The sequence below is a fragment of the Tasmannia lanceolata genome, unplaced genomic scaffold, assembly GCF_043159265.1.
Source record: "Tasmannia lanceolata isolate RefF3 unplaced genomic scaffold, GAP_Taslan_0.1 ptg000025l, whole genome shotgun sequence".
NCBI lineage: Eukaryota > Viridiplantae > Streptophyta > Magnoliopsida > Canellales > Winteraceae > Tasmannia > Tasmannia lanceolata.
This window is the reverse complement of record NW_027518702.1, coordinates 3,865,795-3,893,754: the sequence shown is the minus strand read 5'-3', so window position 1 is coordinate 3,893,754 and position 27,960 is coordinate 3,865,795. Positions and strand designations below refer to the sequence as shown.

Genomic DNA, 27,960 nt, shown 5'->3' with positions numbered 1-27,960 from the left:
AGCCATCAGGGAAATAGGACCTTTTAACAGTTCTGCATAAATGAAAATTTATATAAGGCGTACAATGGGCGAAATATACAGAGAATCAAGGCCACGTTTGGCAACTATTAAATTTTTTCAGGGAATAGGGAATAATATTAGTTTCCCGACCGGGGGGGGGGGAGAGTAGAAAGAGTGTGTGTGTGTGGCTAAGTGGCCCAAAAAAAAATAAAACTCTATTTTGAGTAGAATTTTTCTTTCCCCTTTTTTCAACCAATTCTACACGGCCAGCACAGAAAAGTGTATGGTTAGCAGACACCAAAAATTGCTGCACCAGGGGCTTCACATTTTGTGCGCATTTGAACCGAACCGTTGGTGTCAGCCATCAATGGCTGATTATGTCCCATATGTAGCTTTCAGAGCTCAACAGTCTGCAGCTAAAAGGATACTTTGTTTCTTTCTCCACTGGTTTTTTCTTCTTCTTCTTCTTCCTCATCTTTGAAACCATACCTGAGTCTGCTGCAAATTTATGTATCAAAGTTTCACTTTGGCTTAAACTGATGGAATGCCACTTTGGCATTGACTAAGCGGACGGTAACAAACAGTTAGTCTCGAACCGATGTTACTTAGGCTAAGGAATGCCACTTTGGCTTGAGATTTGGATAACGCTGTGTGTGTCTGTGTTGGGATTTTACACCTTATTAAGAGCTACGGTTCCATAGCTTTTGATGGGGATGAACACTTGGATGTATCTTTTCCACTTTGTAAGAGCACATCATAATTAATGGAGGCCAACTGTGACAAGTTCTGCAAAACAAATGCCATGTCAGAATTTGAGCAGGCATGGTGGGATAAATGGTAGAAGATCTATGCACAATTCTGTTGCATTTTGGCTTAAGCCTTAAACTGATAATCTCACATAACAATTGTACTCTTGCATGTTCAGGGTCTGCATACATTGCAGAAAAGGAAGAGTAATGAGGGTGGAATAGGATGAGCTTACCTTGAAAGAGAAATTGATTAAGGAGAGATCTAGAGGAGACGAAGCATCAAACTCGGGCAGCTCACCACATTCATCCATCTGAGTATCAGTCTTAAAAAAAGCAAAATTCAGGAAGCAGTTAATAACATTTTCTTAAACATCTCCCTCAGCCATGTGGAAGCACTAGTGTAATTAGTGGAAACATTAAGATTTTTATGTCAATTAACTGAAGAGTAAAGGTCGTTGCCAGCAACAAACAGAGCTCGTTTCTTGATACCATTAACAATAGTACAATCAAAGTATGGCAATTGAACACACAAGAAATACCTTCTCTAAGTTCAAATTTTCAGTCTACTGCTCAGAATTAATGGCAGAAACTTCAATTTAGAAATGAAAATGGTCTAATAGGAAAGTGTTAGAGAAAGCATGTATAGGATGATGCATTCTGAAGTTTACAGATGCTCTAGGATTGTGATGATCTTGTAATGGTATAAAAGCATTCAGGCCCTGTTCGTTTTGGATTTTGAGAATAGATTGAGTCCAAAAATGATATTTGACTCAATTATTTTTAATTTTGAGTCCAATTATCAGTTTTGATACTCAAAATCCAAAATGAACAGGGACTACGAGTTAGATGTTATTTACTCATGATAATCATCAATTGTTATCACCATACTTGGTTGATTTTAGAAAATGAGAATTATTCATTTCTCAATGATACTTCTCACTCCAGGCAATTGGAATGTGCAATTGGTGAGAAAAATAAAGTAGAAAATTGGTTGGCTGGGTTCCACAAAAAACAATGAACTCATAAAAAAATATTGTTAGATTACTGTCAGTCACATGGTTGTCAGTAAATTTTGAGGTCGAATTGAAATCTCTCCAAACACAGACTTACCTTAATTCTGCTCTTCCATAAAGTATCTCTTTCGTTATGCCAAAATAAACAGGTGATAGCTAATAATAAGGGGTAGAACAAAGTTGGTAAAACTCCTACATAATGCACACAAATTAACATAATGCATCTCTTGACTGTGCTAAAACATCCACATAATATAACATATCTTAATATTGCTAAAACTTCTCAATAACTATGCAAAACCAAAAAATAATTAAAAATAATGAGCATCTCTTACCCCTTTTTTGAAAAATTCAGCTTATTAATAGACTGGATGCTATAAATTTCAGGAATATTGGAAAAATAAAATAGAGATGTCAGACATGAGTGGTGATTCAGAACATTGATCCTTATAGAAAAGCTTGCTTTCTGATTTCCGACAATAAGTACTGAACTAAGGGAGCCTTTAAATTTCATTTTAACCAGGCGACAATTATTATATATACGTCAATTTTTATTTCCATTTCAAAAAAATATATTATATATACGTACATCTGCTTCGAGGCCAGTATTTGAGTCAGAATCAGTCGTGTCTGAAGCACATTCACTGAAGTTTTGATCTTCTGGTAATCCACAAGAAGTTTGAGAAAAACGTGATATAAAGTAGCTTGTATCATCCACACTCTCAGGGTTTGGTACGAAGGCAGCCTACAGACAAATTTTAGTGGCCACACTGAAAACATATAAAATAAATAATATTTACATTGTGGCAAAACGAAAATAACTCAACCAGATGCATGGAGGATTGGAAATTACAATGAAATAAAAGAACTGCAATGACATCACAGAAGACTAAGGGCGATTTCCACAAAGAAGGGAGGTATACAAGACAGTTCTGGTAGGTAAATATAAGACATTGAAGTTGAGGCTTGATGGCTAATTAATGTTATATATTATCCAAAGCAATACCCATGGAAAACATCATTATGAACCCATACTTTTTGGCACTGTAAGAATATATTTGGAACAGGATGGATTTCCCATCAAACCATCAAAAACTGAATCATTAGGCACTTGAAAAGGTTCATATACTGATTGGAACTGTAAATAAGAACAAGTTGCCAAAATTTTGGTTACAATACACCCCACTTTGAGCCAATTAACTACAAAAAAGTACAAGTATTACTGATTTAGCAATGACTTCCAAACCCTAAACCTAGTTAGGAAGTTTCAAATTTTACTGAAAGTGAACCTTTTAAGTAGCTCAAATAATGATTCAGTTTGAAATCCATTTCACATACTCACACACAAGAAAGAAAAGAAAAAAAGAATCCCAGGTTTGAAATGGTTGCTATTGTGAATGGAAATACAAAGAACGAATATAGAAGGTATTGTCAATGATTCAAAAATGAGAAATGATTGGTTGGGATGGGTGGGACTTCCATAACAATTATAAAACTACGAAGTTACAAGAGCCCAACATAAGCTATCACTTCTTGGCTCTCCTCATTGTGGAAGACAAAACCAACACATCCAGCCTGTTGTTATCTCAAAGAAACTACAAGGAGAGCATCATTTCTCAAAAGGAAAGAGAAAACCCTACTAAGTATTACTTTAGTTGCAAGTGGCTACCTAAGTTAATCACTTACAATAGATCTACAAAAGTAGCCTATTTTGAAAAAAAAAAGACTTCAATATAGGAGATCACATGGTTACCTTTTGTAAGGAAAGAGTGTCCCAGTTGATCCCCTTGAAGAAAGGATGTGCTTTGACCTACAAATACATACATAGCAAGTAAGAATGCAACAAATTGCACATCATTAAGTTTTAGCTATTTCAGATTTCCTAGAGCAGTGAACTGAAATTTATTGAAAACTGATGTTAAATTGATCAATAGATAGGAAATAGATAGAAAACGACCTCTGATGCTCCATTTGCTCCAAGGCGTTCCTCTGGGTCATGATTGAGAAACCTGGAAAAACATTATAACAGAGTAAGCATTCCCTGCTAAGATAATATTACAATCCAATGGAGGAAGTCAGTTTTAATTCTTATGTTCTTATAATCTAAACATATTCATACTAAACTAATGAGTGGGAAGTGGATCTAAGTAATAGAATATGCATATTACGGCCCAAGGGAAACCGAGCCACTGAAGCACCACTTATTTGCTTCTTTGCTTCAATCATTTTCAAGCATATTCGGAGATCGGCTAATAACGTGGCAGATAGTCTTGCTCGTCAAGGAGTGGGGAGGACGAGTTTGGAGAAGTTTGATTTCCTTCCTCCGTAGTTGTGTTTTCTTGCTTTCGCATTTTCTATTTTTGTTCTTCATTTCTTGTATTATGGAGTTTGACCTGCTTGGTATTCTCCTTTTTCATTAATGAAATCTCTACCATTCAAAAAAAGTTATTTCCATGTAGGTACACTAGAAAGGTAGTTATCCTAAGCTGTATGCCTGTACCTATCACTATTTGCAGGGACTCAGAGGAGAATCAAATTGATGAATACAAGATATTAACATATGCCATATGTAGGTAATGGAGATTCTAGGAAGCATGTTTCTCTTTCAACAATTTTTTATTTTTCCTCACTCTAACATTCCAATTCTATTAAAATCATACAATCGACAGTTCAGATCCCCGGAAAAATGAATCAAGATACAAAACGAATCTTGTTTGGCAAAAACCATACATGAATTGTATTGTTCCCACACAAAAGAAAATGCACGTAGATTTCAGTTCTGATAATATCATACAATCGACAGTTCAGATCCCAGGAAAAATGAATTAAGATTCAAAACGATTGGCAAAAAACTATGATTGTTCCCACAAAAATGACAATGCATATAGATACATGAGTGTTACACAGGTGACATCTTAAGACCTTTCACATGTCTGATAAACATGGACTCTGAATGCTCTATATCATCGCTCAAAAGCTCCTCTCGACTCAGAAAGGGGTCAAGTCGAGTAAACTTCACAGAGTTTCTGGCAACCCTTTAAAACTTTTTTTTAAATTAAGACTGATGTACTTCCTATAATATAACAGAAGCAGAGAACATATCACAGCAGATAGGCATGCTTCAATTTCAAAGCAATAGGTTGTGGGTTTGATACCTATCATCCAACCAAGTTGTTTGACGAGTAGAGATCAATTGAGTACACCAGGTTTTTCAAATTGACTCCGTGGTTTCAGTACTAGGCTCTATAGTTCAGTATCACGTGGAAATGCAACTAAATGCTATAAACTAATTGAAACTCGATGGAAAATATGAGAATATTGTTGTTTGGATGCCTCCGTTTTTATATAAGAACATGCATTTGTAACATTGTTACTTTAATAAAAAAAATGGAGAGACGTGATGAAACTAAATATGTAAAGAACTCAAAAATATGCCAACATACCTGTTAATCAAGTCTTGAGCCTCATATGACATATCATTAGGAATGTCAGGCCAAGGAATCTTTTGGTTTAGGATGTTGTCGAAGATTATCTGCACAACAATGAAAAATTGGAAAATTAATTAAAATTCAACTCTGGATCCTTAATTTTAACCCAAAATTTTGACAAAGGGAAAAGAAACACAAGAGAGCTAACATTAAAGTTGGCAATTACTATAATTAAGCCTAACATGGAAAGAATATTGGAAGAGACTTAAGAACAAGCTATTGTGTATGCATAAGTTAGCGTGCGTGGGTTGCATGGGCTTAGTAAAACGAATGTTGACTTAATAGTTGCACCACAATATTTAATGTATGGATGATAATGAAGCACTTGTACACTGATAATTTTCATGTTCATATTTGTACTTTATTCATTTCATAAACCTATAGTGATTTTTGAGTCTATTACTCCCGATACGTGCAAGACTCCAATTTGTTCGGTACATTGCTAGGCATAGACCCATTTAAAGGAGGTTATCAAGGTTCTCTCTGGTCCTATCGGTGTAAAAAAATCCAATGAAGCGAAAGGATGGGCTCTTCTTATCAGCTAACATAATTTCAAGGCTGAATTAGGTCATTCGTTGGTGGAAGGAGATTCATCTAGAGTCATTTGTTTGTGGACGGTGATTCATCTAGGGTCATTTGTTAGTGGAAGGAGATTCACCTAGTGTGATTGATTGGCGAAGAGATCCATCTAGTGTGATTGCTTGGCAAAGAGGTCAAGCTTGCACCCACAGAAGTTAGCTATCATTGCATTGGAAATTATTTATCTTGCTAGAGTTAGCGCCCTCCTTTATACATATATCCTGCAAAGCGCCGATAAGGTGCATCGGAAATTTCATTCCTCTCTAGTAGTTTTGTCCGCAACAAATTTCACGTGCATGAAAAAGAAAATCACACATAAAATGCATTGAGATCAAATTTCCCTCTTGAGAGAAGAGGTTTTATTAATTTTGTGGGAACGTACACTTCCGCCTCTATCGGCCATTAATTACAATTCTTGAAGAAAGAAAATTCCTCTGATCATCCATCAAGAAGTTCCCTATCTAAATACGACTTTTGATTATTTATCCTCCCAAAAGAGGAGCTTTGTGGAAAATCTAATATTTTTTTGTAAACTGATCCTCTCGGATGTGGAGTTTTTTTTAGTCCTGGAGAGATGGTGAATTTGACTCTGACGATTTTGTTTCCGGGTCATCCGCGATGATTTTATTTCGACTTTTTTGTAATAGAGTCCTCGCGGAAGAGGGTCCCTTGAGTCGTATCTCAAACTCATTTTATAAGGGGTCCTCCCAGAAGAGGAGCTCCCTTGAGTCATCTTATCTTTCTCTTGAAAGAGATAGGATTTCTTTGCTCTTTGATTCTCCCAGAAGGGACTCTAGAGAGGTCTTCATCATCTTTCTCCCGGAAGAGAAATGTCTTCTTTGCTCATTGAGTCTCCCAGAAGGGATTCTAAAGAGGTCTTCATCATCTTTCTCCTGGAAGAGAAAATGTCTTCTTTGCTCATTGAGTCTCCAAGAAGGGACTCTAAAGAGGTCTTCATCATCTTTCTCCCGGAAGAGAAAGGTCTTCTTTGCTCTTTGAGTATCTAGGTAGAGACTCTAAAGAGGTCTTCATCATCTTTCTCCCGAAAGAGAAAGGTCTTCTCCCTTTTGAGTCTCCCAAAAGAGACTCTAAAGAGGTCTTCATGATCTTTTTCCAGGAAGAGAAAGGTATTCTTTGCTCTTTGAGTCCCCCAGAAGGGACTCTAAAGAGGTCTTTATCATCTTTCTCCAAGAAGAGAAATGTCTTCTTTGCTCTTTGAGTATCTCGGAAGAAACTATAAAGAGGTCTTCATCATCTTTCTCCCGGAAGAGAAAAATCTTCTCCCTTTTGAGTCTCCCGAAAAGAGAAATGTCTTCTCCCTTTTGAGTCTCCAAGAGGAGATTCTAAAGAGATCTTCTTCATCATCTTTCTCCCGAAAGAGAAAGGTCTTCTCCAGGAGGAGATTCTAAGGAATCTTCATCATCTTTCTCCTGAAAGAGAAAGGTTTTCTTCCTTCTGAGTCTCCCAGAAGAGACTCAAAAGGACTTATCTCATTCTCAGAGAAAGTCTGCACAAGGGGTAAAGAAAAAAACTGATAGTGTTGGAGATAACTTTTTACCTTTTCTCTCTTTCCGGCTTCTTTTGTTCTTCTCTTCTTTTGCATCCCTCTTTTCCTCCAAAAGATCAGAAATCCTTTTCCAAAGAATCTTCCCTCTATTTATAGAATTTCCTCTGAGTTGTTTGCTACTTCCACCTCATCCCTTATCTTCAATTTCACGATCTCCACTTTCTCTTATTAGAGCCGTTAGGAATTGCCACCTCACCCCCATCTTTGGTTCCACGATCTCAACTTCCTATGATGGGGAGTTACGCAACTTCTATTTTTTGAAATGGAGATAACTTATTTCTTTCTCCGCAAAAGTTTCTTTTTTATATTTTCACTTCCTTTAATTTAGGAATTCCCTTTAGTCAACATTTCCTTCTTTTCTTTTCTTTCTTAAAAGTATTTTTATTTTACTTACCCATTTTCTTATCTTAATTTTCCTTGAATTTAGGAATAGGCATAATGTACGTTCCTTTTACTTTTACTCATTTTCCTAAATAAAATTTTGAGTTCAACAAATGCCCCCTCGAGTCTTGTAAGTGGAAGAGTTTTGAGGCTTGCAAGACTTGATTTAAATTTTATCAGAACTTTGGAATTATTTTGGTTACTTCACCTGACATAGGTGTATTCCGACAATTTCCGGCGATTTGAGGTATTCGGGTCATTTTTACCCAATTCAAAGTATTTTGATCACTTTTATACCATAGGGCATTTTGGTAATTTTCTTGACTCAGGGGTATTTGGTCTTTTTTACCCGATAAAGGGTCATTTATGTCATTTCTCTTGACTCGGGGGTATTCTGATCATTTTTACCCAATTGGGATATTTTGGTCGTTTCCTTTGACTTGGGGGTGTTCTCGTCGTTTTTACCCGATATAGGAGTACTCAGTCATTTCCCTTGACTTGGGGGTATTTCAGTAATTTCCCTTGACTCGGGGGTATTCTGGTCATTTTTACCTAATTTGGGGTATTTTGACAATTTTCAGTCAAGGGTATTCTGGTCATTTATTTCTACATAATTCGGGGTATTTTAACCATTTTCCTTGACTCGAGGGTATTCTGGTCATTTTTACCTGATTCGGGGCATTTTAAACACTTTCCTTGACTCGAGGGTATTTTGGTGTTTTTTTACCGAATTTGGGAAATTGGTATATTTAGACCATTTTTACATTATGGGGGTATTTGACATTTTTCTTGCCTCTGGGGTATTTTGGTAATTTTACCATATTTGGGGCATTTTGACCATTTTATGTCATGGGGGCATTTTAGTCTTTTCCTTGACTCAAAGGGTTATTTTGGTGATTTTTGAATGGTGAAATAGCCTCTTTGCAAAGTAGGGGTAAGGCTGCGTACATCTAGCCCTCCCCAGAGTCCCAGACCCCGCAATGGTGGGAGCCTCGTGCACCGGGCTGCCCTTTTTTGGTATTACACCTCATGTTTGGATATAAATGGGCCCACCAACTCCACCCATCTTATGCATGGGTGGGGTCCACCATTTTATAGAGGTGGAGGTCCACAATTTCACCTTAGGCTTTTGATGCAGTGGAATCCACTATTTTACACCTTATGTGTTAATGTAGTGGGCCACTACGCTTTAAACCTAATAGGATTCGGGAGAAGATGTTTTCATAGAGGAATCCACTATTTTACACCTTATGTGTTAATGTAGTGGGCCACCATGTTTTAAACCTAATAGGATTCGGGAGAAGATGTTTTCATAGTGGAATTCATTATTTCACCTTATGCGTTGGCCACTTCGTTTTAAACCTGTAACGACCCAGATTTTTACTACACGGATCGCTACGGACAACAAAACATATTTATTCCTGTAGTTACACAGCGGAAGGTTAATGTACATTCTGAATTTACAAAAAAATCCCAAGTATCACATATTTAAAACCTTTTTACATCTGAGGAGATTAACTAGGTTCATCATTTCCGTATTTCCTCAAGTTGCTTTCACACTTCTCATAACTAAGGTTCCTCATTGACAAATACTCTCGCATCCAAATTTTCAAATCCTGGTGGGAAAAGTGGGTTAGGAGAGCAGGTATATAGAAGCTTCGACAAGTAGCTGAAATCAATAATAAGAGACAGTTCTATAAAAATATGCAGTATTTTGTATAGAACATAATGTGAATTTAAAACTAATAGTAATAGGATTTTTTTATAGAAACAATTTAACCAGATAGTAAAACAAACCATTTAAAACCCAATAGTTTCCAACTGTTTCTATTTCTGAAGTATCCTGTAACGATCCGTCTCACTCTCGTATTGTCCGCTTTGGACTTGGCCGCTTCTACTTTTGGGTAAGTCGACGGCTCAGAGGTATAAACACGTCACACGAGAGAGACTATCGCACATTTACCTCTTCTATTTCTCATTTTCGTTCAAAATTTTCATGCATATGAAATCTAACATTTCATTTCATTTTCCAGAATGAAACACATTTCATCATTTTGAAACAAATATGATTTGATATTTCCCAAATGTAAACAATGAATATTTGAAGTAAAACAGATAAGAGATATCTGAATAAAACAACATATAATCATATCCCCATCACTTTCATTGAGAAAAGATACCAGTCGAGTCTAGCTATCACCTGCCATATCAAACCTGAGAAGTGGGAATTTGAAGATGCTTGACCTTGAAGATGACAACGATCAGGGAGAAGTGATTCTCCTAGCCTTTTCCTTCTTCTCCCTCTCTTCCTCCCTTTTCTTTCTCTTTCTTCCTTTTCTCTTCCTGGCTGCTCTATTTATAGGAAAAACTGAGGGGAATAGTAATATGTGAATAGTTTTTATGCATAATAACTATTCTTTTTACCAGGTATTACAAAACCTAATAGGAATCGGGAGATGTTTTCATGAAGATGAGACTTTAGTGATGAGATCATAGGGAGGTAATTAAGGTGAGATAGAGATAAAGAAGAAACAAAAAGATCAGAATCTAGAGATCCTAATCCTGGGAAAACTGGAGTCATAAGAGTCCTTCCACGAAATATTTTGTTTCTCTTTATATATACCGCATGTCCTTTTTAATCCCCAAATCTACTTCCATGCTCTTCTAATCAAAGCTCTCAATTTCTTAAGTTTTTTCTTTTTTCAGTTTCTCTAAAGCTACATTTGAAGAGTCAAGATTATGAGCCAAGACTACGCTTGACAGCATATCAATCGGAGACTTCAACTCCATTAAACCTGCTAAAGCACGTAGTACTCTCTTTACCTTCTTTGCAAAGAATCCTCTTTTGTTGTTGCTGGCCTCATGGTTTTAAATTTCGGCCGAAACGAAACGTTTCGGTGGAAAACGAAACGAAATTCACAATGAGTCGGAAAAGTACCAAACTTCGCCGTAACGTTTCGGAAATTTCGGTGAAACGTTTCGGTGAAGTACAAAATTTCGGTGAAACGTTTCGGAAATTTTCGAAATTTCACCGAAATTTCGGGGAAATTTTCGAAATTTCACCGAAATTTCGGTGAAATTTTTACAAGATTTTGTCCGAAATCTCGTACCGAAACGTTTCGGTTTCGCTGATGACCGAAACCGAAACCGAGATTTAAAACCTTGGCTGGCCTACAAGGGATTTAGTGAAAGCAAGATCTTTGCTACCCATCTTCTAATAAAGCTTCATCGAGGTGTTTTTCTTGTCTTCAATCCGATTTTTTTTTTCGTTTTTTTATCAGCAATTTGAAATCTATTCAGAGGAGTTTATCTAAACTCTTTTTTTATTTAATAAGGAAAGTTCACCTGTTTCATTGGAAACCCCGTTCAGCCACCAAGTGTTCGACCTTGAGATGGATGCCCTTCAGGCAAATCAGACTTGGGATTTAGTTCCACTGCCTCCTGGTGCACGCCCCGTTGGGTGTCGTTGGGTCTCTACTGTGAAATATTTGCCTGATGGCTCTGTTGAGCGCCTTAAGGTGCGCTTGGTTGCCAAAGGATACACTCAGACGTTTGGGGTGGACTATGGTGAGACATTTTCTCTTGTGGCGAAGATTCCTTCAGTGTGTGTTCTACTTTCTCTTGCTGTTAATCAGGGCTGGCCTCTACATCAGTTGGATGTCAAAAATGCTTTTCTTCATGGTGAACTCACAGAGGAAGTTTACGTGGAGCAACCTCCTGGGTATGTTGCTCAGGGGAAGATGTCATCCTCTGTGTGTCGATTCAAGAAAGCCATTTACGGTCTTAAGGAGTCTCCTTGAGCATGGTTTGGAAGGTTCAGTGATGCCATTATGCGCTTTGGAATGAAGCAGTGTACAGTTGATCATTCTGTCTTCAGCTGTCAGTCTACAGTTGGTTGTGTACTCTTGATAGTCTATGTCGATGACATCATCATCACTGGCAGTGATACAACTGGGATCCAGAAATTGAAGACATTCTTGCAAAATGAGTTCTCTACCAAGGATTTAGGTTGTCTTAGATACTTCTTGGGTATTGAAGTTGCATATTCGATAAAGGAGATTTCTCTCTCACAGAGGAAATATGTCTTAGACCTGCTTGAGGAGACAGGTTCTCTTGGAATGAAACCTGCCTCAGTTCCCATGGACACAAATGTGAAGTTATTACTTGAAGAGGGAGACTTGTTAGATGACCCAGGCAGATACAGGAGGCTGGTTGGTAAACTTATCTACCTTACAGTCACACGCCCAGATATCTCCTTTGTTGTTGGTGCTGTCAGCCAACATATGAGTTCACCTCGTACTTCACACTGGGCAGCAGTTTTTCAGATTCTTTGGTATTTAAAAAGTGCTCCAGGTAGAGGGTTGTTATTCAAGAAACATGGACATCAGATGATAGAAGGGTACACAAATGCAGATTGGGCAGGATCTCCAGCTGATAGGAGATCTACCACAGGATACTGCACATTTGTGGGAGGTAACCTTGTGTCATGGCGGAGTAAGAAACAGGATGTTATTTCCAAATCTAGGGCAGATGTGGAGTATAGAGCTATGGCACACACAAGTGGAGAGTTCATTTGGTTACGTTCTCTCTTTTCAGAGATCGGTTTCTCCCCATCATCTCCTTCTTAGTTATATTGCGACAACAAGGCAGCGATTCACATTGCCACAAATCCAGTCTTTCATGAGAGAACTAAACATATCGAGGCAGCGATTCACATTGCCACAAATCCAGTCTTTCATGAGAGAACTAAACATATCGAGGTTGATTGCCACTTCATTCGGCACCGGATTCAAAAAGGAGAAATCTGCACAGTGTTCACTAGATCAGTGGACCAATTAGCGGATATGTTTACCTAGCCATTGAACAAAGCTAAATTCAGTGATAATTGTAGCAAGCTAGGAATGTTTGACACATACATTCCAGCTTGAGGGGGAGTGTTAGTGTATGGGCATATCCGTCTTTTGTACATTTCTCATTATATATAAATGCATAAGTAAGGGGGAGACTCCCTAACTCACAATTTCTTTCTCTCATTCTCTTCCTCAACAAAAGGGTTCCAAGATACAACTCAAGGGAGCTTCTTCCAGAAGGAGTCTCTTACAAAAGAGTCGAAATAAAATCATTATGGATGACTCGGAAACAAAATCGTTAAGAGAGTCAATTTACCATGTCTCCAGAAGAAACCCTGCATCCGAGAGGAACAGTTTACAAAAAGAAAAAGTCAGATTTTCCGCAAAGCTCCTCTTTTAGGAGGATGAACAATCAAAAGTTGTATTTAGATAGGGCACCTCTTGATGGATAATCAGAGGTATTTTCTTTCTTCAAGAAATGTAATTAACGACCGATAGAGCCGAAAGTGTACGTTCCCACAAAAATAATAGAACATCTTCTTGCAAGAGAGAAATTTGATCTCAATGCATTTTGTGTGATTTTCTTTTTCATGCACGTGAAATTTGTTGCGGACATGCTAGTATATATATTTTTGTTTCTTTTTGGGTTCACCTCAACACTGGGTATTTTTACTTTTTATCTTCAATTTAATGCATTGAAATCTAATGAGATCATGAGTTCATGACATGGAATGCAGAAGTTTAGGAACGAAATCTAATGAGATCATAGTTACAGAATTCATTTCAAATTTTCAATCCACAAAGAACCTTTAAGGCACATAACTAGTTTGAGAAACTAGGCTTCTCTTTCATCATTTCACATGGACATAACAAACTAAAGATCACGAAGTTGAAACTGAATAATGAAATACTTATGCTATTAACACGCTCATTATTTTCTTTTTACTAAGTTAAAAAAATGTCAGTTTACAACAGCATAGAGCATTATCTTGCAATTCTGTTGGTTGTACAAAGAACATGAATCACTTTCTCGTACCAACCAACTGCAAATGTGGGCCTACTCTGGCAACTGACTGAACAGACAGAGACAGTTACATACCTAGAATACTACGAAACCATACAGTTTAACACAATCTTTTTTCTTTGTAAAGGTAAATAAACCAGTGAGTTTTGGGCTTTCTGGTAATGATCTTCCCATTCCTCCTTCCATAAATAGGTAGTACGTTTATTTGATATTGCATATCCTCATATTGATCTTTGTTTTCCACTAAGGGAGACTTAACATAAGTGGGCTTCTGTTGTTTCCGCTTTTATTTTCTTGATAAAATCTCATTGCCATTACAAAAAATGATTGAAAGGCACACAGCTCAAAACCAACATTCACAAGACAGACAGAAGCTCTATTGTTCTATGGCAGTTGGTTTTATCTGTTACTCTGGTGTCCCAAGACGGAAAAGAAGATTTCCCTGGTGTAATTATGTTGTCTTTCACAAATTCTAAAAAGAAACAATCAACAAAGCTGGTGAATGAGTATGGGCCTACAGATACCATGAGCTAGAAATGAAGATGCCTAATATATGCGAGATACATAGCCCAATATTCTGAATGTTCCTGAATGTCACACTATTACTGAGCTCGGCTCATTCCTTCTCATGTGCATGAATGCTAAGTTTTTAGAATTCCACATCAATGCTAATCGAATCAATGCTGATGGCTAAAACAAGCTGATATCAAAACTTTAAATAGTCTGATTTTTTTCCCAATTACTGACAGCATAATAATCATCCTTAGAAAAAAAATGTAAAAAGAGACCATGGAAAGCCAAATTCCGTTAGGTTCCGTTTCTTTTGATGTTAAATGGGCATACAACAAATTTTACACCCAATTTTCCACTTTAAAATAAGCATCAAATTTGCTTTACACCCATTTTACACCGAAAGAAACAGAGCCTGTATACAAGCATATAGAGATTAGATAGTACCTCAGGAAGTCTAGCAGCGAATGGTGGAACTCCTGTTATGAACTCATATAGGATAATCCCCACTGACCACCAGTCTGCAGCATAACCTGCAGGAACGCCCAGGGGGAGTGACTTCAAGTGTTTAGTTACTTTAGTATACTCGGAAAATATCTGGGGTGCAGATTGGGTCCAAACCATGCTCAGTTCCAAGAAGGATTTCAGGTGCCAAATAGTCAGGTGTCCCAACAGCCAACTGCTCACTCCCCTCCCCTCCCCGGTGAGTATTTTTCGGAGGGGAGTGCAGATTTTCGCAATCTCCTAGACTAGCACCATTTGTCCCAGATCCAGACAAGTCAACTGTGCTATTGATAAGGCCAATTTTCGACAGCCCAAAGTCTGTCAGCTGGTGATACAAATAAATATCAGTATTTTTATTCGTAACATAAAAACGTCCCAACTCATTAATAGAACTGGTCGGCTTGGGAAATGATGTGTATGAAACAACCAATTACTCCAAAAGCTTAAGCTGTTGGAGTTGGCGTTATTTAATCTTTACTCTTCAACACTTCCCCTCACGTGTGGCCCCTTTTTTTAGGGTTGGCCTACACGTGGCACATGTGGCCCCTCTTTTTGGGTGGCCATTACATGTGGATTTTTAATGTGAAAGTAGTGAAACAACCAATTACCCCAAAAGCTTAAGCTGTTGGTGATGGCGTTATTTAATCTTTTATACTTAAAGAATGTGAAACTGTAAAGACAGTCTAAAATGTCATGAGTCATGACATATGTTAATCCACATATACACCCTACGCTAATACAGAAAGATATGGTTTTAACAACGTAATCCCATTTTTATCTCAGCAGTGTAAATATAAACCACCAACTACAAAAATGATGCTTCATCTTACTAATTCACATGCCACAAGATCTACAATGAAGAGTACAAGACTACTGATCAGCGGGCATATGGTTTTAGTATTGGATAATAAGCCATTAAATTGTAGTATTGAAGGTCGCAGAATGAGGTACATGCCATTATTTTCATATTTGCATGTAAATAGGAAATCTGAGGTTATGTTTCAAGGGCTACTACCCTCGACCAACTTTAATAGAAACATAACTGATAGCTTTATATATATATAATATCCATACCTTGATGTGACCATCGTGTGCAACTAATATGTTGTCTGGTTTCAAATCCCGATGCACGATCCCCAGGGAATGGAGATATTCCAATGCAAGAACCTATATATGATGTAACTTCCATAAGGTGGGCCCTACAAGAGCAAATGAGCTTATTTGCACACAATAAATTATGAACAAACCAGTTCGGCAATATAGATACGAGCTACATCCTCCTCCAAGCAACTGACTTTTCTAAGCAATGAATATAGGTCGCCTCCATTGAGATATTCCATTACCAAATAAAGGTTATCTCTGCATGTGAACGAATAAAAAAATCTCACCTGCTCAAAGATGAGAGAAAAATAGAACTATTATTTGTACCAACTTAAGATATTGGGAAAGAACAACAACTAAACTTGAAAATTACCACAAATGGATTTCTAACTGTAATCAATATGTTACGCTCTGCCAATATACGTTCAATGTCATTTTTCCGTATCATATCCAATTTCTTGAGTACCTGCACTGACAACCAACTTATAGTATTTCATGAACCAAGACAAGAAAATATTTAACCAAGACATTTAGATAAGAAAAAGGAAAAAATCATCTATTCACAACACGGCAAGTCTTTTATGTGCACCTTTATTGCAAATAGATCCCCTGTAGTTCGCTTCCGTGCAAGAAAGACTTCACCAAAGGCACCTCTGCTAATGGGTTTAATAATCTCAAAATCGTCAATGCTTGTCCGTTCTTTATGCGTGGGATGTAAGGGCCTTAATAACATACTCTGGGATGCAGAACCCACTAGAAATCCAATTCCTTCTTTTTGTTTGCTCGTGTTCTTAAAACTCTTGTCATCCATCAGCTCACAAGAAAGTGCGTATTTTTCTCTGAGAATATTTTGTTTTTTAGGAGGGAAAATTAGATCAGTTAGGGATTGTTCTTAAATAATGGAATTGATACCTTTTAACACAATGTGAAACCGTAAAATGCTCTCTTGAACATAAGAACTAAAGCTAACCTCAGCAGATTCAATATCCGGCCACCAAATGTGTCTATTACTAGAGCTTTTGGCTTGCTATGCTGTAGAATATCATGTAAATCATGCATACAAGGAAGCAAATACTCGGAAGCCCCTTCCTTTGTAAGATCCGTGCTTGCGACACGACGGGCTATGTCAGCAAGTTCAGTCATCTGCATAAGTTAATTACATCTAAGACAAGGAGATGGTTTCCCAATTTCGTTTTAAGTCATAAACCCTATTCATAAAGAGAAGATGATGATTATATAATGCAATAATAAATGCATCCCCAATTAAGGAGGACAATTGACGCCAGACCAAAGCAAATAGAAGTTTGGGGTAGTTATTACTCACATATTACCCAACAAGACATTATTTAGCTGAAAGATTTATTTTTATAGAAGGCTGCAGCATATATATACTACAACTTAAAAAGTCAAGCACCAACCATTCCAAATTTTATTCAGTAATGGATTAAAAAATGGTTCAAATATGTTTTGCATGAAGATAAATATATGCATCTCATCAATAGTCAAAGCTCCATTGCTTATACTCCCATTGGTTCGATCTCCTAAGAAAGTACAATTGCTAAAATGATGCAAATCCATTTTCAAGGAATATTCTCTCTGCATGAGAAGGTTGGTAGTTAATTGTCTCAAAAGTTACATCTCACATGAAGGAATTTGGGAATATTCAACATGAAAATAAATAAATGGAATGATGAAATATCTTATAAAAAGAAATCATTAGAGGGAGATTTTCGTTATCTTCAACAAATCCAACTGTCAAAGTTTAGGATGCATGAGATTTTTTTCCAGCATTAAAATAATAAGAGCCTCTTAATGATTTTAGAAACCATTTTCTTCCTATCACGAGTTGCTCCTTCATGCAATAAATTCATGACATTGTTCCCATTATCATAAGATGCCACTGCACCTTTTCAGTTTTTACTAGCACCAAATAGCAGATGGACTAAATTACATCAAGTTTAGGTAATTCCCAAAGAGATTGCAGTGTTTTACCACGCTGTAGCTGCGAGAAGGCAGGCCCTAGGAAGTTCAAATGAGTTTTCGCTCATCTTTCTGAGTAGTAAGCAAACAAGATTTTTCTCTCGAGGATCATGATGATGAGACGGTCTGGTCTTCAAAGCAAAGTGAGGTTTTCTTCATTAACTCCTTCTATGCTTTGTCCATTAGCACATTCCCAAGTCCAAGACTTCTCAATACTAGGAAATCCCAGGTATCCCCGGAGCCACAGTTTTTCTTGTGGTGTGTGCTTCATGATATCCCCACTAGGGACCAACTAGTAAAGAGATATAATTGTGACTCATGATTACATGCATTGTGGCTTCCCTTTGAAGAACCCCAATCATTGGTTTATTTATTACCTCAGAGTGATTGAGATATGGAGTTTCATCTTTGGCATGTTCAATATCTTGCAAAATAGCCCCGGTGGAGGAGAAAATAATTGCAGAAAATAGAGAAATATGGTAGAAATGAAAGAAAGAGTAATGGAGAAAGGAACAAAGGCAAACCACACAAACGAGACAACAAATTTAACGTGATTCGGTGTAGCCTACGTCCACGGTAAGGATCTTCTTTAACAATGGCAACAACAACAAACTAAAGTAGAAATATATGGAGATGAACCTAGCTCCTCTAAGAGAAATGAGCGTCAAAGCTTCCTTTGTTTTTCCTCCGCCAAAAAGGATGCATATTAGGGTTCCCATATATAAACCCCTTTTCATGTCAGAACATGTCCCTTTTATATTTTCAACCCAAAACCTTCCCTTTTCGGTGCTAACTTCACCTTTGTCGCCTCCCTTTTCCTTTTACCACCGCTGCTTCCATTTACGTCGTTTCCACTTTAGGCGTAAAATGGGCACAAACTTTCCGTAGTTCCATCTTTGGATGTAAAGAGAGATTTTTCTCGTTTCCATTTTATACGTAAAATGGGCACAAACTATCCGTAGTTCCATCTTTGGACGTAAAGAGAGATTTTCTCTTTCCAGCCATCGACACCTTTTACACATTTCTACTTAAACTCATCTTTATGCTATTTCCATCATAAAAGGGGGAAATTCTGCGTTAACATGTTTTCTGCACCAACATTCTCCCACTTGAAGACATGTTTCGCCATGAAGGGAAAATAACCAAGAGACCACTCCACAAGCCCCCTCCTTGTCAAGTAGCTTCAAGTCCAAGAGAACTTCTCCCGACTCACCTGCTTTGTTTACATTTCTGTTGGATTCTCGTTGGTATGCACCTTTTGCAATAGAAGCTGGACATCTTCTTCCACATGACGTACAAAATGATACCGAACATCAATGTGCTTCATCCAAGAGTGAAATCCTGGATTTCTCACCAAGTGTATAGCACTTTGAATATCACAATGCACTCTCATCAAATTCTATTCTATCTTGAATTCTCCAAGTAGCCTCTTCAACCAAATGACTTCCGCACAAGCATGTGTAGCTTCCATATACTCATGTGCCAAGGAGAAAACACAACCGATAGTAGATTTCCTTCCCTTGGTGACTAGGAAAATCAGCATCAACAAAACCAATGCTATCTAATTCCTTGCTTCTATAGCAAATAGCAGTATCAAAAGTGCCCCTTAATAGAGAAAGATCCACTTCACTACTGCCCAATGATAGCAACCCGGATTTGTCATGTACTTGCTCTCAACTCTCATTGCTTGTGCAATGTCCGGCCTAGTACATACCATGGCAAACACAAGGCTCCATACTGTTGATGAATATAGCACGTGAGCATGTCTGCCTCCTCTACTCCTATGCTAAGAGAATATACCATAGACAATTTAATATGGGTAGGGAATGGAGTACTCGATGGTTTAGCATTCTACATATTGAAGCGCCGCAGAATCTTCTGCACATAATTTTTCTGTGTCAGATAGATATTCCTACTCTCTCTCCCCCTAAGTGCATTCGTCCCAAGAATCTGAATCACGACCCCTAAATCTTCCATTTTTCACTAGCCAATTGAGCTTTTAATGTAGAAATTTGTTTCTTGCTATTACCTGCAACAATTCTGCCATCGACATATAGTAGCAAGATAATGAAGCAACCATCACCACAATTACAAAAGTATTCAAAGTGATCAGTCTCACATCTACGAAAGCCAAAGCTCACCATGAAGGAATAAAATCGCTTATACCAACATCTCGACACTTGCTTTAAACCATACAACGACTTATTCAACAGACAAACCAAATTACTATTGTTTCTCTCAACAAAGTCTTTAGGTAGTGTCATATAAATTTCATCCTTGAGCTCCCCATGCAAAAGTGTTGCTTTTACATCCACCTGCTCTAGCTCCAAATAAAGAACTGCCAGAGCAAAACAAATATAATGGTGGCAATTCGAACAACTAGTAAACCCACCTACAACCAATTGCCTTACGCCCCTCGGGTAACTCGACGAGATCCCTTATCTTGTTTCTAAGCAAGGTCTCCATCTTCTCCTCCATGGATCATCAACATTCTTTAACATTGAGTGCCTCACAAGCCTCTTGGTAGGAAGTTGGCTCATGCTCCCACGCATAAGCACTAATACTATTGCTAAACAACCAGTTACTCCAAAAGCTTAAGCTGTTGGAGAAAGGCGTTATTTATTTTTGTACTTACACTCCCCCGCACGTGTGGCCCACTTGGTGAACACATGGTACATGTAGTCCCACTTTGGGCTGATCATTGCATGTGGATTTTTGCTATCCGGGAGGTTTGAACTCGAGACCTTTGGCTCTGATACCATGTTAAACAACCAGTTAAGCTGTTGGAGAAAGGCATTATTTATCTTTTATGCTTTAACAACTATTATATTAAGACTCGAAAGATTTAACATAGTCAACCTAATAGTAGGCCTTATTGTCCTTTTAGGCATACTGGAACTGGCTTGGGCTTCCCCAAGTAGAGTCTCATCATGTTGTAGGTCTTGATGTTCTTCTTCTTCAGGCTCAACTTCAAGTTCTTGATCTTTAACAATCTCTTGTTGATCTTCAAGAGCATCAGGCTGCCTATGATCTCTATCAAAAAAATGCTTGAACTCAACCACTCGTTTCTGGCTCACTTGCATTTCTCTCAATTGAGTCTTCATGGAAGATAACATCTCGGCTAATAACAAGTTTGCATACAGTAGGATCCCTCAATCTGTACACTCTCGTTCAACTTTCATAGCCAAGAAAAATGCACCTCTTGACGTTCATATCCAGTTTTGATCTCTTCTCCTTGAGAACCCACACATAAGCATCACAGAGAAACACATGGAGGAAGGAGTAATATGCAGGATTTGGCTGTCCAAACTTCTTTTGGAGTTTTCAAGTCAAGAGAAATAGCATGCGACCTATTCATCAAGAAGCAATTTGTATTAACAACCTCAGCTCAAAAACATTTCTCTAATTTTGCAGTGCTCAAATACTCCTGGCACGCTCCATAAGAATCTGGTCGATCCTTTCAGCCACACCATTTTGTAGTGGTGTACCCGGAACCATAAAGTACCTTTGGCAACCATACTTACTACAAATTCCTTAAACTCCTTAGAACAAAACTCTTCTCTGTTATCGGTCCTTAGACACTTAATCTTCAAAACCTTTTGGTTCTTCACCAAAGCTTTAAAGTTCTTAAAACTTTTCAAAAGCATCAAAGTTTCTTCTCAGCATAAAAACCCACATTCCGTGAAAAGTCATTAATTAAAGAGACAAAGTATGAAGAACCTCCTAATGATTCTACCGGTGCTTCCCATATATCGACATGAATCAATTCAAGAAAGTTTACTTCTACTGTGTTGCTTTCCAAAGAAGAAGCCTTTACAAAAATCTAACGAAGCAGACTTCAAACTTCAAACTGAAGAGGAGATTTCGCTTGGAACATGCCTGAAGTCTTCTTTTAACTCATGTGACCAAACGGCTTGTGCCACAACATGGAAGACTCCATCTTGGTGCTTTCAATGATTACATTACATATATGGGTTGAAAAAAAAATTCCAATAATGCCATTAATGAAATTGAGCCTATCATAACCCACATCATTATCTATGAATCTTGTTAACTTACCAACTTCTCCAAAAGCTTAAGCTGTTGGAGAAAGGCGTTATTTATCTTTTATACGTTAACACTCCTCCGCATGTGTGGCCCACTTGGCAAACACGTGGCTCATGTGGTCCCACTTTGGGTCGACCATCGCATGTGGATTTTTCTATCCGGGAGGTTTGAACTCGAGACCTTTGGCTCTGATACCATGTTAACTTACCAACTTCTCCAAAAGCTTAAGCTGTTGGAGAGAGGCGTTAATTATCTTTTATACTTTAACAAATCTAATCGCTAAAACATACAATATAACACTAAAAACACATTTTAATCTCAACACAACTGTTACCCACATTTAAATGAAAAAAATAATCAATGGGTTAGTAAAGAAAGTGAAATAACCAAGTATTTAAACAATAAAGAAAGACACAAGAACGTCAAAGATGTCCATTTAATGTCAGCATCATACCCCATATTTAACTATGCATAAAGAAAAATACTCTTATTTTTCATGCTAACAGCATAAAGAACTGAAGTGTAATGACAAATGACAGGAAGTAGTATTGATGTCCAAATACATTCTCATTTGAATTACTAGACCAACTATTATTTACATGCAAGTATTGAAATGTCGGTTCAGGTTTCGGCCAGAACCAAAACCGGTTTTTTTTTGTTTCGGCCGAAATTATGTAAAAAAAATAATATTTCGGTTTTTCAGAAATTTCGGTGGAAATCTTGTAAAAAAGCTAAAAATCCGAAATTCGGAAAATTTTGAAATTTCGGTTACGGCTGAAATTTAAAACTTTGTTTACATGGAAAATGCTAGTTCCAAGGTTATGGAACAAGATTATGGACAAATGTAATAAATTCAGAACAGTAAAGTATGGGCCAAGAACAGAGCCGTCATCCAAATAACTCACCTGCAACACATCCTCTGGCTCGGAGGGATTATTGTGCTCTAGCCAAAACAGGTCAAAGTGGCTCCCACGAGGCGTATTTGTAGACGAAATTGAAGTCATGCTGCCAGCAGAAGATGGTTCAATGGAGTTGACAAGTTTCATACTTAAAAGGCCCTTCCAATTATTATTGCTTGCAAGGTGAGAGTCATCTATGCAAGCCGTATCCATCTCGTGCAGATCTTCAAACATTCCCTCCGTACCTTTATTGTGCCACTCAGTGATTTTAGGAGAATGACCTCGAGAACCATATGCTGAGTCAGCAGTTTGCAATCTTGAAATCTCAGGGCTGTCATAAGAGGCACGAAAGCTTGGAGTATATGACTCTACAATTTGTTCCAATATTTCCGCTAAATTTGACAGCCGTTCATCTATATCGGAACCTTTCAAATCACACTTGTCAGCATAAGCACATATATAGGAATGAGACTCCAAATGAGAAGCTGGTACAATCTCCTCACATATCCTACAAATTACTGAATCAAACCCTTGCAAAAATTGCTCTTGTTCACGAAGTGAACCTGTACTGCATTCATGTGACAATCTAGGCAGAGTACCTTCAACCTGATGAGATTGCAGAATAGCATCCTCCTGGTAAGAGTTGAACATCCTCATACCTTTCTGGAAGCCAAGGTATAAAATTTCAGTTTCAGTATCAGTTTCGGACATCGCCGAAACCGAAAAATTCGGTAAAAAGGAAAAAAAAATCGGCAAAATCTGAAAATTTTACCAAACTTTAGGCCGAAATTTCAGTAAAAAAATGAAATTTCAAAAATAAAAAATTTTAAAAAAAAGAAAGAAAAATGCCGAAATTTCTGACAGTTGTGAAGACCTACACCAAGTTCTCTCCGAGAGAGGGAATACCTTTGTGTGCCCGGCACTATCCTTCTCCTTATGTTTGACATTATTCTTATCATTCAAAGAATTTTCTGAAAAATCAGCATTGCTTGGCTTGGGCACCCAGCTCATCTCAACGGCTGGGATGCTTTCCAAACACTGCTTAAATTTATGAAGACAATCCTCATTGCTGGGCTCACTACCTCTCTGAAACTGCAAAAGCCTTGTACAGCGTGTCAAAATGAAAAGAATACGTGTGAACAGTTGCTTCAGTAATTCTGCTTGACATTGCTGCCTTCTCTCAACAAGATCCCGCACAATTCCTTCACATTTCCCACGGAACTCACAGGCAGTCATCTCCGAGCACTGCTGGGAAAGAACTAGAAGTTCCTCAGTTACTTCCTGGAATTTTGAAGGTAAGTCTTCCCTCTCAAGAGCTTCTACGATATCCCTTGCAAAAGCAACCAACTCTACATTAACTACTTCTTTAGCAGCATCAAACCTCGAACGTAATGATCCCAAAAGCTCCTGAACATCAAGTCAACCAGAATGAGGCATGGAATGTAAAAGAATCAATCCTCAGAGAATAAAAATAAAAGCATAACAAATTGAAGCAATTGAAGAAGAAAATGAAGACCACATTAGAGTTAGTCTGCCTGCTGAAGATTTCACCATATGAAAGACGTAAAAGGTAAGGGAATTTCAATCTTGCTCTTTTGGTCAATGAAAGGTTAACAATCCCAGTGATCACCCAAGCAATAATACCTTCAATTCGTTATAGCTGTGAGCTCGATGAAGGGGAGGTTGAATACCGCCCTTTGGACCTAATTCATGTGAAAAACTTTTTAAATTTCTTACACGAACACTCTGTACTGATGATTGCTTGTCCATCAAATCCTTCCATTCCACGCCATTTTTAGCACCCGAAAAATCCTCCTTACCAATGATCTTAACTTCTGAATCATTGACCTGTCAATTAGAGGTATCTCTCATTCTTACAAATAGTAGAAAGCTTAAATATTGTGTTACATGCAAGAGTAACTTAAGACCAACCTATCTCACCTCACTGCTTGGACGAAGATCACCGAATGCTTTATTAGAATCCTTGGACAGATATGATGTGAACCAACGAGCTATCTTCCTTCCCTTACGAAGTCCTGAATAAATACACAACCAGGCCACCTAAGTGTTTCTCTAATATTCGTGTTCTCGTAGGGGGCAATGAAATTAGTAAGAACTATATTTTTCTAAAATTGGCAACAAAGAAAAATATATTTAGCTTAAATGCATAATTTAGATTAAACCATGCTCTTGTAGTGCGCAATGAAATTAGTAAGAGCAATATTTAGCTCAAATTACCAACAAAGAAAAATATATTTATTCAAATGCGTAACTTAGATGATGAGTTACATTAAAAAAATGATCTGACAAATAGTGAAACAACCAATTACTCCAAAAGCTTAAGTTGTTAGAGTTGGTGTTATTTAACCATTTATATTTCAACACACCCCCCTCACGTGTGGCCCCTCTTCTTTGCATCGGCTGTACACATGAATTTCTACTATCAAGGAGTTGTTGGGTTTTGAACCTAGGACCTGCCGTGAGGCAATGGCTTTGATACCATGTGAAACAACCAATTACTCCAAAAGCTTAAGCTGTTAGGGTTTGTGTTATAAAATCATTTATACTTCAACACTAATAGGGGTTTGTGTTATAATCATTTATACTTCAACACTAATATACTGCAGTAAATGGAAAATGCATTTATCATTCAAAAAAATGGAAAAAATTATGAATAATGACCTCCAAAAGCTGTTAGAGTTGGTGTTATTTTTTTCTTTTTCAAAAAAAAAAAACATGACCTCAACAATAATGGATCACATGTTACATGGATTCTTCTAAATGGGTGAAGAATCAGTGTCGGATTTCAATACTTCAGTATTCTTTGAGACACTTCAAGATCTCTTTTATCTATTTTTTCTGCATACCACTACCACAAATTTACAATTACCTCATGTTTTGAGTTTTACCCATCCTACTAGTAAGTTTTGTAAATAGAAATAAAATATTATATCTGCTTGACCGATTAGAATTTCCAATACATTTCGAGAAATGATACCCCCCCCCCCCCAACGGTTTCTGTGAGAATGGTTCGCTGCTTGAGGATAAATTCACCCCCTTTAACTTTTTCCTTTGCCTTTAAAACTTAATGGATAACGATAAACGGGGGGATTTTATCCGTCAGAGGGGGGAAAATATCAGTTCCCTATATTTCTTGTTATAACTTATTATGTTAGAAAATAAGCTTTGAAAATGTTGAGTTGGTGATACAAAATCACCGGTTCTATTTCATTCTTGAAGTGGGTCTCACTTGGCCCTCTTAAGTGGGATGTGTTTTCTCTCTATATATGTGGTTGGTGTATGAAAGAGAGGGTTTGAAGAAGAAGGAAAATGTAGAGAGGAGAGGAGAAAATGTTAGGGCAAGGCAACAGGATTTTCTCTTGGGGGCCCCTATGAGGGCTTTTGTGATGGAGCAAAAGCAAGGTTCTTCTTCTTGAGGTGAAAGCTAGGCCAATGCAAGAGGGGTTTTCTCTTGGGGGCTCTAGGAGGGCTTTTGTGGTGAAGCAAAAGCAAGGTTCATCTACTCAAGGTTGAGGAGAAGGTTTAGGGCAAAAGAGGGGTGTTCTCTTGGGCTCTTGTAAGGCCTTTTTGTGGAGGAGCAAAAGGGGGGTTTTCTCCTCTTGGTTATTAAGGTGTATTCTTCTTCTTCCATTGTTCTTCTCAATTGGATTTTGTCTATTGTAGCACAAGCATCGTGTTGGAGGTTTTTCCAACTACTTCTCGAAGGAGGGTTTTTCCATGTACTCAGTGTAGAGATTTAGAGGTTATTTTGTGGCTACATAGAAGGTTGTGGAGAAGGGTTTTATCAGTGGATTTTACCGGTGGAGGTAACATTGTACTATTTTAGTTCTAAATAGTGGAATGAGTGTTGCCTTGTCCATAGAGTAGCCCATTCTGTAGTGAACAACATATATTCATGTCTTCTTGTGGTTGCTTGTGATTTGCTCCTTTTGTGGTTGTGGTTTGTTCGCATATATTTTCTCCATCTTGTAGTGCAAGATCTTGGGAATTTCCTCGCTGGTGGTAGATTGGCGGATGTTATTGGCAGTAGGTTTTGGAAAATTGTTTAAAATATTTTGGTAAATCCACGAATTGTTCTCTTTTAGGTTTCCCCGTTTCGGATTCTGACCCTCATATCTGTACTGATGCAACATAGAATGTATCAAACTCAAAATTAAAGTGAAAGACTTACATGCTCCTAATCAAATTACAGGCTCCTAATCGAATTTTACAAAAAATTAAAAGAAATAGATAATCCACGCATGTTACGAACTCGAATGATTGATCTTCTTAGAGGGAAGATCAGCCACTTGATCCACTTCGAGGGAAGGATCAATCCTCCTTTGTGCAAAAAGACACAATTCCAAGATAATTTCTTCATTCATTTTTATTAATGATAACATATGCATATATAAAGCACTTAATGATAAACATAGAAAGATCTTATTATAAGAATAGAAATAGCTAATTAGAGACTATCCTAATCAAACCTAACTACTAAATATATCAAGAAATGATCTTATTCACTAAAATCTCTAATTAATCTATTCCACTAAGTGGGATCCATCTAGGTACGTATCAACGCACCTTTTTTACCATCATTGCTACTTCCGATCAGCTTGTTTTTCGCCGGAGGGGGCCGATGAACTCCGGCGCCGGACACCGACGATTTAGTTTGCGATTTGAGCGCGTCCGGCATCAAATCGTCTGCATCGGAACTCAATCGACGGGGAGTCTTAATTCGATTCAATCCCGAAGGAATACCAATCTCAGAGCAATCATTTTCTGCCATCGAAACAAATACTAGTAATCTGGTTTTGGTGTTTAGAGAACAGAATCGATTCTCCTCCACGGATTGAAGCTAGGATTTTGAAATTGAAAAGAAAGTTGTCAAGAAAGAAATAGATAAAATCAGAGATTTCAGAGATTGTATTTATGTATTTTTTTAAACTTTTGTAACGGAAGGGATAGAGATTCGAAGGCTTAGAAGTCCGAAAATATACGTTATTTGTCTAACTTCGTTTCTTCTTCCAACGGAAAAATGATTTTCCCACAGAGAGAGAGAGAGAGAGAGAGAGAGAGAGAGAGTAACGGGAGATGAGAAGTATGTTTTCATCCGATAAATTAACATTAAACTCTGCCGTCTACCTGTTTTGGTCTTTTCCACCCACATAGAAATCCTTGGATTGCAAGAAAATCATTTTAAAGGAAATTTTTTTTCTAGAATTTTTTCTTTCTTTCCACAATTTAGATGGAAATGATCTGGTT

The 27,960-nt window shown here is 37.6% G+C and overlaps 1 protein-coding gene across 1 annotated transcript; it reads right to left on the bottom strand.

Annotated features, from left to right (window-relative positions):
• Positions 1-5: 5 nt before the first annotated feature.
• On the bottom strand, positions 6-27,761 carry LOC143857545 (Protein kinase superfamily protein). The gene is made up of 18 exons (XM_077368014.1): positions 27,280-27,761; positions 24,634-24,728; positions 24,337-24,540; positions 23,599-24,099; positions 22,699-23,355; positions 16,737-16,909; positions 16,356-16,605; positions 16,140-16,232; positions 15,913-16,053; positions 15,740-15,832; positions 14,783-14,990; positions 14,609-14,694; positions 5,206-5,294; positions 3,720-3,771; positions 3,516-3,572; positions 2,352-2,507; positions 983-1,072; positions 6-786 (listed from the first exon to the last, which is right to left on the bottom strand). Exons 1-18 carry the CDS (start codon positions 27,482-27,484, stop codon positions 688-690), a joined length of 3,249 nt encoding a protein of 1,082 aa, XP_077224129.1. The 5' UTR covers positions 27,485-27,761; the 3' UTR covers positions 6-687.
• Positions 27,762-27,960: the final 199 nt, after the last annotated feature.

Excerpts from the sequence above, each read along its gene's own strand:
- LOC143857545 (XM_077368014.1), bottom strand. The coding sequence starts at position 27,484 with ATGGCAGAAAATGATTGCTCTGAGATTGGTATTCCTTCGGGATTGAAT. Across the intron at positions 23,356-23,598 it reads ATAGTGCCGGGCACACAAAG|AAAGGTATGAGGATGTTCAA; the intron begins GTATTCCCTCTC and ends CTTGGCTTCCAG. Across the intron at positions 15,833-15,912 it reads GTATCTATATTGCCGAACTG|GTTCTTGCATTGGAATATCT; the intron begins GTTTGTTCATAA and ends CATCATATATAG.